Here is a 17,534-nt window from a genome sequence, read left to right as displayed (position 1 = left end):
CGTATTCTAATTTCTAAACTGATACAACAGAAAAACAGCAAACATTAATATTTGAGAAGAGAATGAAAAGTAGTCTTTGCCTTGAGAATAACTTCAAGAACCAAGTAAAACATAATCAGTGTGGTATAATTACATATTTTATTGAAACATGCTATAAAAGAAATTTAAAATAAATTAAACCCACAAACAGGCAATATTGCACTCGAATGAAAAAAAAAAAAAAAAAAAAAAAAAAAAACCCCAACAAAAAACAAAACAAGGTCAAAGTGCTTCACTTGCAACTGAGAAAGGTTTGTGCATCAATTCAAAGAACAAAATGTGGATAAAACGTTTCGACTACAGGCTGTAAGAATGCTGGTTAACTGGTCCGAACACTATGACAGCACTACTTTAACTGGCTGCCTGTCAATAACGATCAATATGACCAATACTGTACACGTCATGTCACACGGTTCAGAAGTTACATGGTGTGTTTGGCTCACTGAAAAACTCCCGACTCTGTGGAACTAAATAAGAAGTCAAATACAAGCGCATGAGGATGGCGCCAGAAGCCAGAATCACCCAAAAATCACTACCTGGAAAGCCTCTTGGAAACCTCAATAATTGGTGGAGTCACGGGCCACATGGCACAGTTATTTAGGACATCTGCATCCAATAAACCTGCTGATTTTTATAATTAGAGGGTTCAGCAGTGGTTTAACTGAAGTAATTTAAGTTAAAGATCAGTGAAGAGGCTGCTTAGATTTAAAAACAAAAAAGCAACTCATCATCATTTCCAAGACTAACTGCATAATATTTCCCTTTCCAGATGATATGCCATTCTTAGAAACCACTTCACATGTCAGGGGAGATCCTTGAGGTAAAAAAAAAAAAAAGCAGAGGGGGGGCTTTAACAGTCTTTGTGAGCAAACAGTGGATACAGTAACACATCATATACAGACTAATTTACAGCAAACGAAGCACAAGTGAGGACAGACAGAGAGAGAGGCAGCGCGGGAAGACGAGAAGATGAGCCACAGTAACAGTAAGTTTTACAGTATTAGCCTTTCGTGATCCCTCTTTTTGCGCCTTCTCTTCCTGTTGTGTTTCATGTTGGCATCACAAAGCCAGGGGCACTAAACCGTGGGAGGAGGCGGCGGGAGGCGCGGTGATGGCCATCCGGGTACCAGCTTCGAGTCCGTTCACGGTCCTGCTGCGAGAAAACAGACTTTTGAAACAAAAGGTCCCGGAAGCAGATACACGAATCCACCCGTTACCAGCCACCAATCAAAGCCTCCACACAGTTAAAGCAGTTTAATTTGAATGCAAACAAGGTGGTCAGTATGGAAGCCCATTGGTGCCAGATTATGAAAGCCAGGAATCGGATATAATAAAAATGATCAGTCATGAAAATAAATAAAGATAGATCAAATATATGTTTTTAAAAGCAGCTGAGATAGTCGATATAAATGTGTCCAATAATCTGTATGTTCTCAATCATAAACATAAAAGTAATAATCATCAATAATCAAAGGACCACCTGGCTGGCTGAAAAGGTTTTTAGCTTTCACTTAAAAATGGATAAAAACAGCTAAATTCATGACATATGTCAGCTGGCACACTTTCTATGCCAGGAGCTACAACTAACATAAATACAAAGATATAAATTTGGTAGAAATGTAAAAAATAATAATAGTATCTCTCATCCCAGTACAAATATTTAATGTGGCTCTAAAACACATGATTACGATTTCTCTACATCTACCTATTATATACCCATCCACCTATACTTTCCCTCAACAGCTGTTTTTAAGATGCACACAATTAGAAGAAAATTGGCTCAAAGTTATGGTGGCCCCAAAGGGGGAAGATGTCAAATAAATAAAGAAATAAAAGCTTGTTTGAGACAGAATGAACAGACACGCATCAATACTCTGTATAAAATAAAGACAAATTATTTTCTGCTCTAGTAGAGACTTAAGTATATACTTACTAAACTACTGTATTCAAGTAAAAATTTATCTACTGTATTGTAGATACATAAGGGAAAATGAGATCAGATAGCTTCAAAGCTTTGGTCGGTTTTACTTTATCAAAAACTGCCAACACAGGTCGAAGCACCGACCGGCGCAGCGGGAGGTGGCTCTGTCCTCATTATCAAACGCCCTTCATCTCACACAGGACAACAGCTGCATAGCAGACATGAGGCAATATTAGCAAACACAGGCATGTGCCGCTAAAAATAAAAGTTTAATGCAGAAACTGGGAAGGAAGCAGGAGAGTCACCCAGAGTTATCCAACTGGTTTCACCGCGTTCTTTTGTGGGTCACAGTTGGGGCATGAAAGGCATCCTCTGTGTGGTAGGAGTTTGAAAAGCACAGAAATATGAGCTTTGGAGGAGTGCCAGTGAAACTACATTTTCAAGACTGGGCTGGGCATTGTGTGGAAGTTTTCTTTACTGGTATCGAACTGGTGTTTCTGTGTATCCAAATTCCTGTGCCGACGGAAAAGCACATTTCTCAGTGTTACAAAGTTTTTCCATGAACAGTGTGAATAAAGTTACAAAAATCTGTCTGAATTAGGCCAAAAAATAAAAAAAATAAGTCTACAACCCTAACTACGATGTATTGTCAATTATACTACCTGACACTTTTTACTTGTCATTTTTAAATAGATCTTGAAACAAAATTACTTTTATTGCAGCTCTGGTGATTTCTTGGAACTTCATTTATTGAAGTATAAAGTCATTTTTTCTTAATAAATGGCCAGACATAGCTGAATGTGACTGTACTCTTCATAAGACCTCCCTGCTCTGAAGTCACCCAGACAATGCCCTTGTTGTGCACACATACTCTGCCTATTTATATTTCTCTCGCACAGCAGAAACACTACACTTCCTCTGGCTGCCAGTCCCCACAGTAAGGATCTGTTGGCAACATAAGCATGAAGAGCAAAAAAATTCAAGCTGAACAAAACCGTTGTCATCATATACAACAATAAACCAACACCTGGATCCTGTTAGCAGGTGTTATTATATACTCATATTAGGTAGTGCTTACTAATAAGGTTCTTGAGCCACTTGTGGCTATATTTCCCAACTTCATCAGGACGTTGGTTTTCATTTTATGTTTGTTGTAAATTAAATTCATAAATATGTACACATCCATGTGGGAGGTGTTAGCACCCTAAATAAATCCAATCCGACTGAAGATTCTCTCGTGAATCATCTCCTGAGGGACTTCCAGCCATAAATTAAAACAAATAAAAAGGTATGGCAAAAACGGACTTTGTTAATAGCATTACTGGTTAGATCTGGAGCTGAAAACAAACACTTTATACTAGTATAGACAAGAAAAACATGAATCAGGTCACTTTAGAGTTGAGAGATTATTTCAGCAGCACCACGCCACCACCACTAAATGGTTATCCAGCCCACACTTATTTCTATGAGATGGGAAAAGAGGCTTGTTAAGGAGCAGCGGCAGCATGCATGGCCCTCTACACACTTGCATAACAGGTGAAGGAGCTACAATTACCCCAAATTAATGCAGGGAATATGACCATCTCAGTCCTGCTGGGGGGAAAAACAAATGCACACCATCTCAGATACTCGTCCTTATTCACGCAACAATACAACCATGCTGTCCACACTTACATGTGACAGTAATGGGCAATAAAACTACAGACTGAATGTGCTTTCACTCACGCTTTATCAAAATATGACGTATGGAGCGCTTGGGAGTAGTTTGCATTCAGCGCGTTGCTGTTGTCGAGAGCGAACGTCTTCCGAGCTTTCTGGTCTTTGGCAAAGTTCCTGCAGGCGGCGAGCTTCGACTCGAGAGCCTGTGAGGACACAAAAGATGAAGAGGAAAGATAGAGGACTTCCGACATGAAGCCAGAGGTGGAAATGAGAACCAGAAACAGGGAGGAGGAAAGACTCACCCCAACTTTCCGGAGCAAATCACTGACAATGTTGAGGGCTGATATTCTGGCCGAGGGGGTCAGAGGTGAGTTGCTGCCATAGCCATTTGATAGCACTAGTTAGAAAAAAGTAAAGAAACCAATTTATTCCTCCAATTTTTATTTTATTAAATCTTTTACAGAGTTCAAAATCATTATTCTGTTTAAGCAATTAGTTCCCCCTGTTTAATAACCTCTTGGCAGATTTCAGACACTTATTTATGAATATTTGTTAAATTAAAGACATTAAAATCAACTGTTAATCTGCTATATTTTTATAATTGAGCCAAAATATATTAAAAGGTTTTCATGGGGTCTTTGCTGCACAAGAACTGATTATACAGCTGGGTCATTACAGAAATAAATGTTTTCTGCATGCAAATATACGCGCAGCACAACATTTAAATAAAGAGCTACATGTCTGTACTTGCATGTTGAGGGGAAAGACGTTGTGCAGCTACCTGTTTGGTTGGCAAAGGCGTTGTCCAGACCTTTGCTCAGTGGGGTAGCCGGCAGGGAGAGGGAGGCCTGCACAGCCGTGTCCATCTTCACGTTATCCTGTGTGGGTGAACTCGGAGCGGACATCCTGGTTACGTCTGCCTGCCTCTCTCGCACGGCGAGCTCCTGCCGTAAATCTTTTTTTTAAAAAAAGAAAAGATAATTGTAACAAATATATATAGGAAAACCCAGATTTTAACCTTCAGAGGAGAAAGACTGCAGCAGCTGCACATTAATGAGCTCGAGTTCATGAGTGAGTAATCACCTCTGGCTTCATCCTTTAATCTTTGCACCGAGACCAGCAGCGACTCCTTCTCATCCAGCTCGCTCTCCAGGAAGGCATTCCTCTCAATGGCCTGGTTCAGACGCTGCTCGAAGTTCTCAAGAGACACGATAGTTGCTCTAGAAGAAATATTTTTAAAAAGGAAAAAGACTTCAGTAATTATGCGCAAATAACCTCAGAGGCATGTTCTCTGCAGACACTAGTGCTTGAATAATAATGAGTAAGTAATCAATATCTGAGGCTTATCTATTGATTTTAATCCAGCTTTGTCCAGCAATCAATTGACTTGAAGCCATTTGTTAATTGCAATGAGATCCTAGAATTTTATCTCTTGCAAATTTTTATAAAAATGTAACCAACATCACAAAGTAGGCAAGAAACAGAAGTGTGTTTGCACTTACTTAAGGTAGCGTCATTTGTTTATTATGCTGAATATTCTACATGATCCCAGCAACAAAGCTAAAACCTAAAAATCAAGTTGAAACTTTCAGAGGCTGAAAACAAATGAAGCCAATGTGAAGTAGCTACAGCTGCAGTTCCTCCAAAGGCCACTGGGGGCTGGCGCTGAAAGAGTCATTTTCTTGGCTATGCTGAACTGCTCTGCTCTTTGCAGCTTCACCCTTTACTGTTAGATGTGATATATTATCATCATATACTGTACACAAAAGATGGATGTAACTATCACGATATGACTTTTAACTTTCAGGATACCACCATATTATTGTTGTTGTGATTTTTGTTTTGTTTTTTTAGCTGTAGTTACCACATTTGGAGAAGAGGGTGGAGTTAGAAAAACGATGTTAGCAAGCTGTACCAGAGATAGATTACTGCTTTGACTCTTGCTCATCAAAACTGAAGCGCACATGACTGGGTGGTCTAGTAGTGCACGTAAATGCACAGTGATCTGTATTGTTTGTCCGATATTTTCATTAAAGGTGCATAAACACCACAAACATGGTCAAATGGTTCACACAGCACAAAGGAAACTTTGAGACTGTTTTATTTATTTAGTAAGTATTAAGAGTCCAAACAGACCTTTTGGCTCTTTCCAGATCATCGTTGGACTGCTCGAGCTCTCTGACGTATTTGTGAAGCTGCTCCTTGATGCTGCGCGTTTGGCCGAGGTCGTCCTCCAGCATGGAGATCTGCTTGTAGCTCTGAGAGTACTGCTGCTCCATCTTCTCCTGAGGAGGAGAGCAGACAACATGTACTGAACATCTGACTGCATGCATTTAAACACATGATTGAACAGCTCCCAAAGCACGCCGCCATACATTTTTCAGTGCTCCATTCATTTTCCCTTTCCATTTAAAAAAAAAAAAAAAAGCAGCAGTGTGACCCATTTATCCACCAGCTCTGAGACAATTGGCATGATAAACACCACCGGGCCTGTCTGTGTGTCTGACCTACATCTGCTGATAAAGTAATGACTGAGCTGCAGCCAGCCGCAGAAAGGCCAGACAGTCCTCTCGTTCAGCAGGTCCAATTAACAGAGTTTAAAAGCACAAACGCTGAGATAAATCTGAAGCTCTGATTCTCGTCCTTTTAGATCTGAGCTCAGCCTTTGACACCATTTCTCACTCTGTCCTTCTAAGCAGACTTTCCTCTCTCGGCATCTCTGACACACCCCTCGCCTGGTTTCAATCATATCTCCTCGACCGTTCCCAGTTTATTCAACTAAGATCATTCCGCTCTCGTCTATTCCCCGTCACCTCTGGTGTACCCCAAGGCTCAGTTTTAGGCCCTCTTCTCTTTATAATATACATCCTCCCTCTAGGTACCATCTTCCGCAAATTTGATCTTCACTTTCACTGTTTTGCTGATGACACCCAGTTATATCTCTCTTGCAAACCTGATTCCTCCCTCCCACCTTCTTCCCTTACAGAAGGTCTATCCGAGTTAAAATCCTGGTTTACCTCTAATTTTCTAAAGCTCAATGAGGATAAAACTGAGATCCTCCTTATTGGCACCAAATCCAACCTTTTGAAGGCAAACCATTTCTCACTCACCATCGATAACTCCACAGTTCTCCCTTCTCCTCAGGTTAAGAGCCTTGGTGTCATCCTAGACAGTTCACTTTCTTATAAATCACACATCAATAACCTCACCCGTTCTGCCTACTTCCATCTACGTAACATTAACAGATTGCTTCCTTCTCTTTCCACCCAGTCTACGTCCATTCTTGTACATAGTCTTGTTACCTCCCGTATTGACTACTGCAATTCTCTTCTGCATGGTCTCCCCCAAAAATCCCTCCATAAGCTTCAACTGGTTCAGAACTCTGCTGCTCGCATTATCACCAGAACCCCCTCCTACCAGCACATCACCCCTGTTCTTCAGGAACTTCACTGGCTCCCTGTGAAATTCCGGATAATTTTCAAACTTCTTCTGCTCACCTTCAAGGCCCTTCATAACCTCGCTCCTTCTTACCTTTCTGACCTGTTAACCACCACTTGTTCTGCCCGTTCACTTCGTTCTTCTTCTTCTGTCCAGCTTACTGTACCTTCCTTCCGCCTCACCACCATGGGAAGCAGAGCTTTCAGCTGCTCTGCTCCCAGGTTGTGGAATTCTCTGCCCCCTGAAATAAGAAATATTGGTTCTCTCCCCCAGTTTAAATCCCAACTCAAAACTCATCTGTTCAAATCTGCATATTCACTGTGAATCCACTGTTTGTTCATTTTATCTTGTGCTTTATTTTATTGTTCTTATTCTGCCATTGTTTTACTAAGTGTTTTATCCTATTGTAAAGTGTCCTTGGGTGACTTGAAAGGCGCTCATAAATAAAATTTATTATTATTATTATTATTATTATTATTATTATTATTATTATTATTATTATTATTATTATTATTATTATTATTATTATTATTTTGCAGCAGTCTACATGCACAAACACAGCACGAGAATATTACTCACAAATCAGAAAATAACACTTAAGATTAGGTTGTGTTTCATGAACATCTGTAAAGGACTGCTTTCTTAATCAAACGTTTTCAGAATGTTAGTATATTTTCTGAGATGTGATGCATTATGAATGCTTTTAGTTCACCATAAAGAGTTTGATAAATGTGCATTTATAAAAAACGTACTTGGCCCCTCACCCAGGACCAATTTGCTTTGAGATAATCTGTGGAAAATGGATGGACGGAAGGAGAGAGGAGGATTATCCAGGATATGTTTGTTGACTTGTCCATTAAAGGTTTTTAGCCATTGAGCGTGTGCTCTCACGCTCGTAACGGCTTCAAACTCCAACATGGCACAGACATCTTTTCTTACAGTCTACGATAAATATTCACAACTTTATTCAGTTAGTTTTGTGCAGTTTATCTTTGTGGTTTGTTAGTCAGTCCTAGGCCATTTTCTTTGTACCCGTGTTATTTTATAAGGGTGCTGTTTTGTGTCCTTTTTATTTTTTAGGAAAAATTAAATTCCTACATCCTGTTTCAGAAATTTTTCCTTTAAAGCTTTGTTAAGATACAAAGCTATGGTGTGTGTAGTAAAATTAGAACCATGAGACATGCCCCAGTGTTGCGCCAACATCTCACCAGTGCTGCATTTCCTCCAAATCAAAGGTGTGAAGTCAGCACTGCTGAAAGTGAAACCTGTCAGACACCTTGGCACAAACATGTTTTCCCTGCAGGTGGCTCGACTCACCCGGCTTGAAACATGGACTCAGAAATGAGCCACTTGGATTTGGTAATTATGGAGCGAGAATAACAGCAAGACACAATCCGATGCATTATTTATGAGTGTGGCACAGATCAGCTGCATCAGTATACAGCCAGATTAGGGCAGAACAGGTGGTGAGATTGGAAGGATATACCTCAGATTCCCACTGCAGCGAGATTACCATTTAGATTGCACTTTAAAACATCTCATCTCCAGGACTGTACTCAGTTTTCATGGAGGCCAGTAAACTACAGGATAAGGTTACAGCTAGAAATCCAACAAAGGCAGGGCCACAAAAATAAGAGGTGTTGTTCTTTGAGAAGGCAGCCAATAAACATTTATTCTGCAAGACATCGCTTCTACAGGAGCAGCAGCTGTTACAGGCCCACTTCTCTTCACTCCCAGGAGACTACACTCAAGGGCAGCAGATGATAGATGGCGACGAAAAAAAAAAGCCCTCATATTTATTTCAAGGATACGTGTGAAGACACTCGCCTAATGTCTTGTTAATATTAGAAACATATATACATAATGCTGGCCTCATCATAAATGCAGAGTGAGAGAGAAAGTCACAGTGAAGGTCTTCTTTAGGTTCACCACATAAATCTGAGAAGCTTAATGAGATACAGTTGGATTGTTAAAATAAGCCATTATGGCTCAGTAGCAATTATTCTATCAGGCTTTTAATTAACCAATTAAAATCAGCTTGTTCGTAAAATGCCAGAAAATGGCACGAAAAGCTCACAAGGATTTTCCTGACCACATGGTGGCACTGACATGTTGATCACCTGATTCTCAGCTCTTAAATCTAACCCATCAAAAACATGTTAAAAACATTCAGGATGACTAAATTAACTTAGAACATGACCATTTATGGTTTAGGTAAATTAAGTAGATTAAGAAAAAGGTCATTAGAGAGGCTTAGAGGTGCTGGTTATAGCTAGCTTTTAGCATGCTAAGCTATGCTAAACTACCAGGTGTTCTGGGAATCCATCCTACCTGTTGTTTCTGCACATGCGCACAACACAAAATTCAGTGCCAAACTGTCCTACCTATTGGAATTTATGCTAGAATTATTGTGCGACAGCAGAAATGTCCATAAACTACAAACGGTAGGACGGTTTGCCAAAGTGCGCAAACTTAAAATAATGTATTCTAGCATGCAGGCCTCACGGTGAGCACAACGACCTATCAGATAAAGCGGTTACTCTATATAGATATTAATTACGTGGTGTCATGTATATATTGCTGAAGTGTGGTCGGTCACATTGGACATGATTACAAGGGGAAATTGTGCATTTCCTGATGGGTTGGTGGAACAAAATTGGGAGCACTGCACCAAAGCTTACAGATTGCAAACCAAAAAAAACAAAACACTGCTGTGCCAGATTAGGCCCCCAGGGCTTTAGTTTGACACCAAATAATGGATGTAGCCCATACAATGCCACCCACTAATTAGTAAAAATCACATTATGATGCCTCAAAATATCTATGATGGAAGTCATGTCCATCTTTTATAGAGTCTATGGTCAGCTTTCCACAGACTGCAGCAGTTACCTTGAGAGTTTCAACCTCATTCTTGAGTCTGTTGTTCTCAGACTGCAGGTCCTTCATTCGATGCTCGGCCTGGCCAAGCTGTGCTTCCAGCTCAGCCTCCAGCTCCCTGCTCCCCTCCTGAAACTCCAGCAGCTCCTCCTGAGCCTCCTCACAGCTGTGGGCAGACACACAGAAAGCCATTAGACGACAAGTCGAGACAGAAAGAGGTAGACGTGCAAGCCTGGGAGACACGGCTGGTGGATGCATTCATCAAACTTTACAGCTGGATATGGTTTTATTTTTATCGCCGTTGCATCTCCTCTGGGCGCTCGAGATCTGACCCAGATACAATTCCCCAAACTCGAATGCAATTTGTGTCACCTACTTTGTAAAGGGGGTGTTTTAAGGGTTTTAACCCTTTAATTTCTCCTAAGAGATGAACTGCTATAAAATATTAACTTAGGAATTAATATTTAAAGACTAATAGTTGCTTTTGTGCAAAATTTACTTCTGCAAATAGTGACCGCTTTACCCCACATCCACACACCCGAACTACAACGTCACTATAAAAACTGATTTATTCCCTGTACTTTGCTCCTTTTCTGAAATCTCAGATTCAGCTTTTGTCTTCAAGACTTTTTAACTGGGCCAGTTTTTACTCGTCTTTATGTTTATGAGACAAGGGTTGAGAGCAAGACTGAAGCCCATCCATCATCTGGATGGAAACTGCACAGATTTCTCCTGATGGAGCATGATTTTTCAACAGAGTACAGAAATTCTTGCTTGTCAAGTCAATTTTTGATGTAATCTAACACAACATAATTTACCAGAGACGCTCAATCAGATTAAGATCTGAAGAGCTTTCAGGCCATGGATCTGAAATGTTTTTGATGATCTCTGAGTCACTTAGTTATCACCTTCTCTTTGTGACATGGTCCTCGATTGTGCAGGAAAAATGCAAAGATTGTCACCAAATAGCTTGAGGGTTGTTACAAGAAGTTGAGGATGTTTTTAATATAGTCAATCTTTAAACAGCAGGTCGGACAAGAAGAATCCACAAATGCCAACGAAACAAACCCTGGTATGCTTGGAATTGACGTCACTGTTGAAGCTGCTGCTAACTTCTTACCATACCTTGCGAGTCTGTAACAGTCTGTTATGAAACAGTCAATGATTTACCATCTTTACAGCTTTACAGGCCGCTGCAGTCGATCTTGTCTAGTAAAAACAGCTGACACTATTGTGCCAGCTGACATGCTGGCAGTGAGGTCAAACTGAAATTTGTGTTTTAACCAAGAAGTGCGTCTCTGACTCTCCAATGTAACCTTCGAAACATACAACAAGCCACATGATCCTGGACCAGCTTTACCGCAAAGTGCTGATTATGTAAGTGTCTGCTGATGTGGTCACTGAGAGACTGATACACGGACACACACACACACACACACAGCTGTCTAAAAATGGCATCATGGGAGCTGAAGTGCTCGGGGTGGCACCGAGCCAAGGCATCCATTTGTTTTCAAAGCCACCGCGGTAATGTCGAGCCAGGCCGGGCTTTGAACTGGTTTCGCTCTGAAAAGGTTGGCTGTCACACATTTGCACACTGGTGCCTCCTCTTTCCCTACATTCAAAACCAGACAGCATGACAAGGGAACCCTTTGTGGGCCAAACACACTCATGTCATATTGTTTTGCTCATTCAAAGTTCAAACCCGAGGTCCTCTGTGTTATCGCTGTACAGTGGTGAAGAATCATGGTATTGCTTTGCTACTTAGCGCACAGGACAGCACTGCTGGGCTTTGTGAACAGCTACACAGAATAATACAATGTACCTCTGTACCTCAGAGACACAAACTGGGAACTGTCCTTCACTTATATGACCCCAATAAACATGGCCTCCACTCTGAAGGAAGCCCATTGTCTTACATAATCAGGCGTAGGCCTGAGCTTGTTTCCTGTAGCACCTATTGTTGACATTTCAATCAGCTGATCTTAATCAAGCAGCATATAGAGCACAGAAATAGGTTTCATACAAATGCAGCAATCTTTACACGATGAACGAACAACAGTGAGAATCTGCACAGAAAAATCATTCAAAGATGGGACAAAGAGACGTGGGAGCCTATTATGTTTAATGTGAAATATGAGCTGCCGCTGTGGGAAGAAATTGAGAAGGAAGATTTCACTGCTTGTCTCACAAGTGTCACCGGAGATGCCAACAGCGGCTGCTAATTGAAAGTCTAAGACTGACAGATAGCAGATAAAGCATTTCTCCCACAGACACAAAGAGTGGACTGGTTACCATCAGATCTTGTGATTCAAATGTCGCTAACAAAGACATCTCTCAGTTCAGAAGTAGCTGCACAGAGATCATTTACATAGGTTAAAGGTTGCAGCACCAGTAAGAAGTAGTAGGACTTCAGCTAATGACTGCATTACACTTGACACAATCACACGCACGTTTATACAAAAAGCTTTTTTCTATACTTAAGTGCTCTCAGCCTAATTTTAACACACTCACACTCTGATGGATGTGTCAGGGGTAACTCTGGGTTCAGTCCCTTGCCCAGAGATCCTTCAAAACAGACTAGAGGAGCCGGGGATCAAACCCCTGACCTACTGACTGGTAGACGACCTGTTCTGCCTTCTGAGATATAAAGGTGTATGTATAAAGATAAAATAACCAGTGCTAATCAACTGTAAACTGAAGTTTAATGCTCATTGTTTTACTTTTAACAATAAAACTCTAATCAATCATATTAGCTAAACATGTGTTGTATTACCAATTAAGTTTGTCATTTTAAAATGTTAAAGAATTATGAATTATATACATTTTACTGTACAGCATCGCCATGCTGGTGATCTCAAAGATGTTGGGTAGGTTTGAAATACTGGGGAGATATGGTTACTTTATGGTGCCTGCTTTGTGTACAGGGGAGTTGTCATGTTGAAACAAGGATGGGCAAAAACACCATAGTCTAAAACATCACTGAACTGCACAATGCAGCTTTGTTATATAAAGAATCAAGATCAAAACAACCTCCAACCTAAAGCAGAAGTCACATAAGGGGATCTTTATTTAAAGCAGTAACAAATGTATACTGTACTGGAATAAAAATAATGCTTTCATTTTAGCTCACATGTTCCAGTTTTGAATGACAATACCTCTGAAATGAAGGATGTATTGCATATCTTACCGATTACTGGGAGGAACAGTGGCACATTTGAGCTTTTACTTCCCATTAACCTTCATTTCAATGCTGTGCACGAGGAGTTGAATATATGCTTTGGTCGCCTCTGAGGAGGATTTTTCAATTTCCCCAGGTACCATATAAAAGCTTGGCTCACCTGAGTTTTATCAGGTTCAACGTGCATGAAAGAGACAGTGGTACTTGAGCATCAAGGTGCACAATAACCAAATGTACCTACAGTTAAAAGATTAAGTTTGTGCATTTTTTCCTCCTGTCAATGCATCTTCTACCACAAGTAACTCTTGACCAAAGAGAAGTTAAAGCCCCAAACGCTGAATTAGCAGAGGAAGAAGATGGGAAAACTAGGCTGGACTTCACCAGACAATCTTTTCATGAGATTTGTTGATTATGAGTAAAAAACACAAAACTATACCTGCATTATTATTTAACTAAGTGTTTCCAAAGGGCTGAGGCACTGATGTTACTGAAGGAGAAACAGAGCCTGCACAGTGTGTATTGTACATACCTTTTCTTGTACTTGAAGGAAAGAGCCTTCCAGAAGTCGATTTCCTCATCTTTTGAGGAGAATTTCGGTATCATATCCATTTCCATGGCAAAAAAATCTACACAGGAGGGAATCGGGAAACAAGCGTGATTTCAGTGGGATAAAGACAATCCTACAAAAGACGAAAGGTTAACAGATGAAGTATAAACATTTGAGAAAAACCCATTTTCTTCTCATAGTCGTTCTTCTAAGCCTTAAAGCTCTCTCAATCCCCAACAAGGCAGCAAACATCTAAAGACACAACATCAAGTGAGAACTAGACTCACAAATCAATGAGTCAAACTACAGCTGGGAGCTAATCATCAAAAGGACTCCCTACAGACTGCAAGAAACCCAACAGAGGCAACTGCAGAGCACACAGCATTCAAATGTGCTTTCCAGGCTTTAAAAAAATAAATAAATAAATAAGAGCAACCACTCCTGAAAAACAGCATTTTTAATTTGATGTAGAGCCTTCTGTATGATTAAATATATCATAGATTGGCCCAAATAAGACTCCACAGGCTTGTTTAGGCTGTGTATAATGCCTCCTATGCGTAGCACCCGATGGGCCTAGATGTTAATGCAAAGCACAGTTCACAGAGGTAACAATGAGACCGGGAGCCTCATTGATAACTTTTAGGGGGAATTTAAATCCCCAAACACCAAACCAGTTGTGAGCAGGAGCGGATGGGAACACTAGGCTGCAGATCCAGCAAGAACTGGACAAATGATTTTGGAGGATAGTTTTGCTCTCGTGAGATCTGCTGAGGTCTAAGTTAATCAATAGGCAAAATCAGTGAAGGTACCAGTCCAATTCCAACTCTGTCCCACCTTCTCTTAGAACATGAAGAATACCAGATGCAGACAAGAGAACACAGTGATAGTATGAAGCCTGACATTTTTCACAGGGGTAGCACAGCTTCTCTTTGGTGCTATGGATGTAATAGCTCCCACAGTGGGTCTACATTTCTAGTTTATTTGCCACATAAGGGAACAGGAACTGCTAAATGAGCATCAAAGCTCAAATTAATCTTTAATCACTCCTCTGTGCTCCACCACTGGGACTCACTCCTGAGATTCAAAACCACTGCTTTAAGCTACCCTTCTTTTTATTGGCTGCCGCTCATAAATAGAAAGGTTGACCGGTGAGTGGGTGGGTGGGGCTTCTGTGACCATATTAGCGACATCTGCTCTCTTTGACATCAAAGACCCAAGAGCAGGAAATAACTGTCTGAAATGAAGTGTTTAGAGCAGTGTGAAGTCTGGGCCATATCATATCTGGGCCAGCAGGTGGTTAGCTTAACTGAGGGAAACATCTGGACGAATTCCACTAAATCTAACAAATTAGCAGTAAATTTCACATTTTGAGTAAAATAACCGAATCTAATCTTGAACTAGGGGATGAAAAAAATAATAAAATAATTTGAAGGCCATTCAAGCAGAAATCCTATTAACTTTTTATAGCACAGGATGCAAAAATGTATTCTGTCATCCTTTGAATAATTCAGCTTTATATTATAGCCAACACTCACGGCTCGAAGGAGAAATTATAGCCGGGGAACAGCAGCACACACTGGAGCCGCTGTTTCCCAAATTAATGGGATTATTATTTTTCCATTTAGTTTTTATAAAGTCTGTCGATTTAAATAGGCGTAGGTGCAAACTAAGGGTGGTTTGAACAGGCCACATCACTGCAGGGTGAAATATTAACCTTTAAATAACCTGATCTCAATTCCTCACTCAGAAAAATGACCCTGTTGAACACGGACCATATGTCGAGCCAACCACAGCCCCGCCGAAGGTGATAAACATTTTCACTACAAGAAAAGCAATTAAAAAAAAATCCACCTCAAATTAAATAATCGGGTTAGCGTTGGAAACATAACACAGGATTGGAGATGATACCAAGCTTGGCGGCTGAAAACGTGCAGATGATGTTGAGGAGGAGGATGATGATGCGCTCAGCTGTCAAAACTGGGTGTGCAAAGGAGCCGAACGAACCGACGACACGCTGCTCTCAGTGTTTCACCTCCATTTGTTTTCCACTACAAAAATAAAATAAAGGATAATGAACTCGGTACCTGAACATCGCTTCGAACAGAGCTGTTTATCGGTCCATCCTGCACGGCTGCCGAGGCCGACCGTCCCCTCCAACGTCTGCTGATCTCTGCTGCTCACAGGAGCGTTTAAAGGGAAACACACCCTCCACACAGATCCTTCTTATTTCCGCACCTCAGCTATAATTTGGATCCTTATGCCAGAATATTCACAAGGCTGAGAATATGTGGAGAATATTTTACTGATAATAACAACAACAATAATAATAATAATAATAAATATTATTTTGTCTGAGGTGAAAGATCCTCATAGTCAGTGAATAATGAGTAGATCAGCTCAGATGATAAAATTAAATATTTAATTTCTAATACAGTAAAGAGCTGTGTGTTTTGGTTGGCTGGTGTTTATATAAAGAAAAGAAAATGCAATAAAAAATAAAAAGTAAAATTATGGTTAGGAGTGGATTTCATCAACTCGTGCCTTTTTTGCTCGCGAGCTTCACTGCTGCTCACGAACTGCGCATAACACTCAGTTAATGTTAAATTATCATCACCTGGCGGCAGTGGGCTAGAACAGCAGTCTGTGTAGCCTTTGAATTGTGCCTGAAGTCATCTAAAAATTAATGCGTGCATATAATTAAGTATGCTTTTCTTTAGAGATATAAGTTCACCTCCTACATCGTTCCCTCGCTCACCTGGAGACCGCTGGAAGCACTGTGAGAATCATGTTCTTTGATTTCTCCAGTGCCTTCAACACCATTCTTCCCTCGGTTCTAAAGGACAAGCTGGTGAACTCTGGAGTGGACCATCACCTCACTACCTGGATCCTGGACTACCTCACCGACCGACCACAGTATGTGAGGACTCAGGGCTGTGTGTCGGACAGGGTCGTCTGCAGTACGGGGGCCCCACAGGGAACGGTTCTGGCTCCGTTCCTCTTCACCATCTACACTGCAGACTTCTCCCACAATTCCACCCAGTGCTTCCTGCAGAAGTTCTCTGATGACTCTGCAATAGTTGGCCTCATCACTGATGGGGACGACAAGGAGTACAGAGGTCTGACCCAAGACTTTGTGGACTGGTGCCAGCTGAACTACCTCCAGATCAACGCCAGTAAAACCAAGGAACTGGTGGTAGACTTCCGCAGGCACAAGCATTCTCCACTGCAACCACTGAACATCCAAGGTATGGACATTGAGGCTGTGGACAGCTACAGGTACCTTGGTGTTCATCTGAACAATAGACTGGACTGGACTCATAACTCAGACGCCCTCTACAGGAAAGGGCAGAGCAGGCTGTACCTGCTGCGGAGACTCAGGTCGTTTGGAGTGGAGGGCCCACTCCTGAAGAAATTCTATGACTCTGTGGTGGCTTCTGCTATCTTTTATGGCGTGGTCTGCTGGGGCGGCAGCATCTCTGCTGGGGACAGGAAGAGACTGAACAGGGTGATCCGAAGGGCCAGCTCTGTTCTAGGATGCCCTCTGGACCCAGTGGAGGTGGTGAGTGACAGGAGAACGGCGGCTAAGCTGTCATCCCTGATGGACAACGTCTCCCACCCCATGCAGCAGACTGTGACAGCACTGAGCAGCTCCTTCAGTGGGAGACTGCGGCACCCACGGTGTGGGACGGAGAGATTTCGCAGGTCTTTCCTCCCCACTGCTGTCAGACTCCATAATAAAGACTTTAACTGATCAAGCACACACATCCATACATATGCAATAATACTAAGTGCAATAATCCTTTCTGGCATCGTTGTATTTTTACTCAGTTGTATATAGTATTTGTATTTGTATTCTATTTTTATCTTATTGTATA

General features: G+C 41.2%; 1 protein-coding gene across 4 annotated transcripts; it reads right to left on the bottom strand.

Moving 5' to 3' along the window:
• Positions 1-124: 124 nt before the first annotated feature.
• On the bottom strand, positions 125-15,852 carry ndel1a (nudE neurodevelopment protein 1-like 1a). Of its 4 annotated transcripts, none has more exons than XM_085466904.1 (10): positions 15,744-15,852; positions 13,642-13,738; positions 9,947-10,100; positions 5,756-5,904; positions 4,703-4,839; positions 4,401-4,574; positions 3,922-4,016; positions 3,686-3,822; positions 3,516-3,550; positions 1,129-1,192 (listed from the first exon to the last, which is right to left on the bottom strand). In XM_085466904.1, the coding sequence occupies exons 2-10, from the start codon at positions 13,725-13,727 to the stop codon at positions 1,182-1,184; spliced, it is 978 nt and encodes a 325-aa protein (XP_085323030.1). In that variant the 5' UTR covers positions 13,728-13,738; positions 15,744-15,852; the 3' UTR covers positions 1,129-1,181. The 4 variants fall into 4 exon arrangements, with proteins under 4 accessions (XP_085323028.1, XP_085323029.1, XP_085323030.1 ...); XM_085466905.1 differs by having other exon boundaries at positions 1,167-1,189; XM_085466902.1 differs by lacking the exon at positions 3,516-3,550 and having other exon boundaries at positions 125-1,192.
• Between the last annotated feature and the right edge of the window lie 1,682 nt (positions 15,853-17,534).

This window comes from Copadichromis virginalis, linkage group LG8 (assembly GCF_057382275.1).
Source record: "Copadichromis virginalis isolate Kocher_CV1m ecotype Utaka linkage group LG8, C_Virginalis_male_GT1.1, whole genome shotgun sequence".
Lineage (NCBI taxonomy): Eukaryota > Metazoa > Chordata > Actinopteri > Cichliformes > Cichlidae > Copadichromis > Copadichromis virginalis.
Note: the sequence above shows the minus strand (reverse complement) of the source record. Positions and strands in the feature narration are given on the sequence as shown.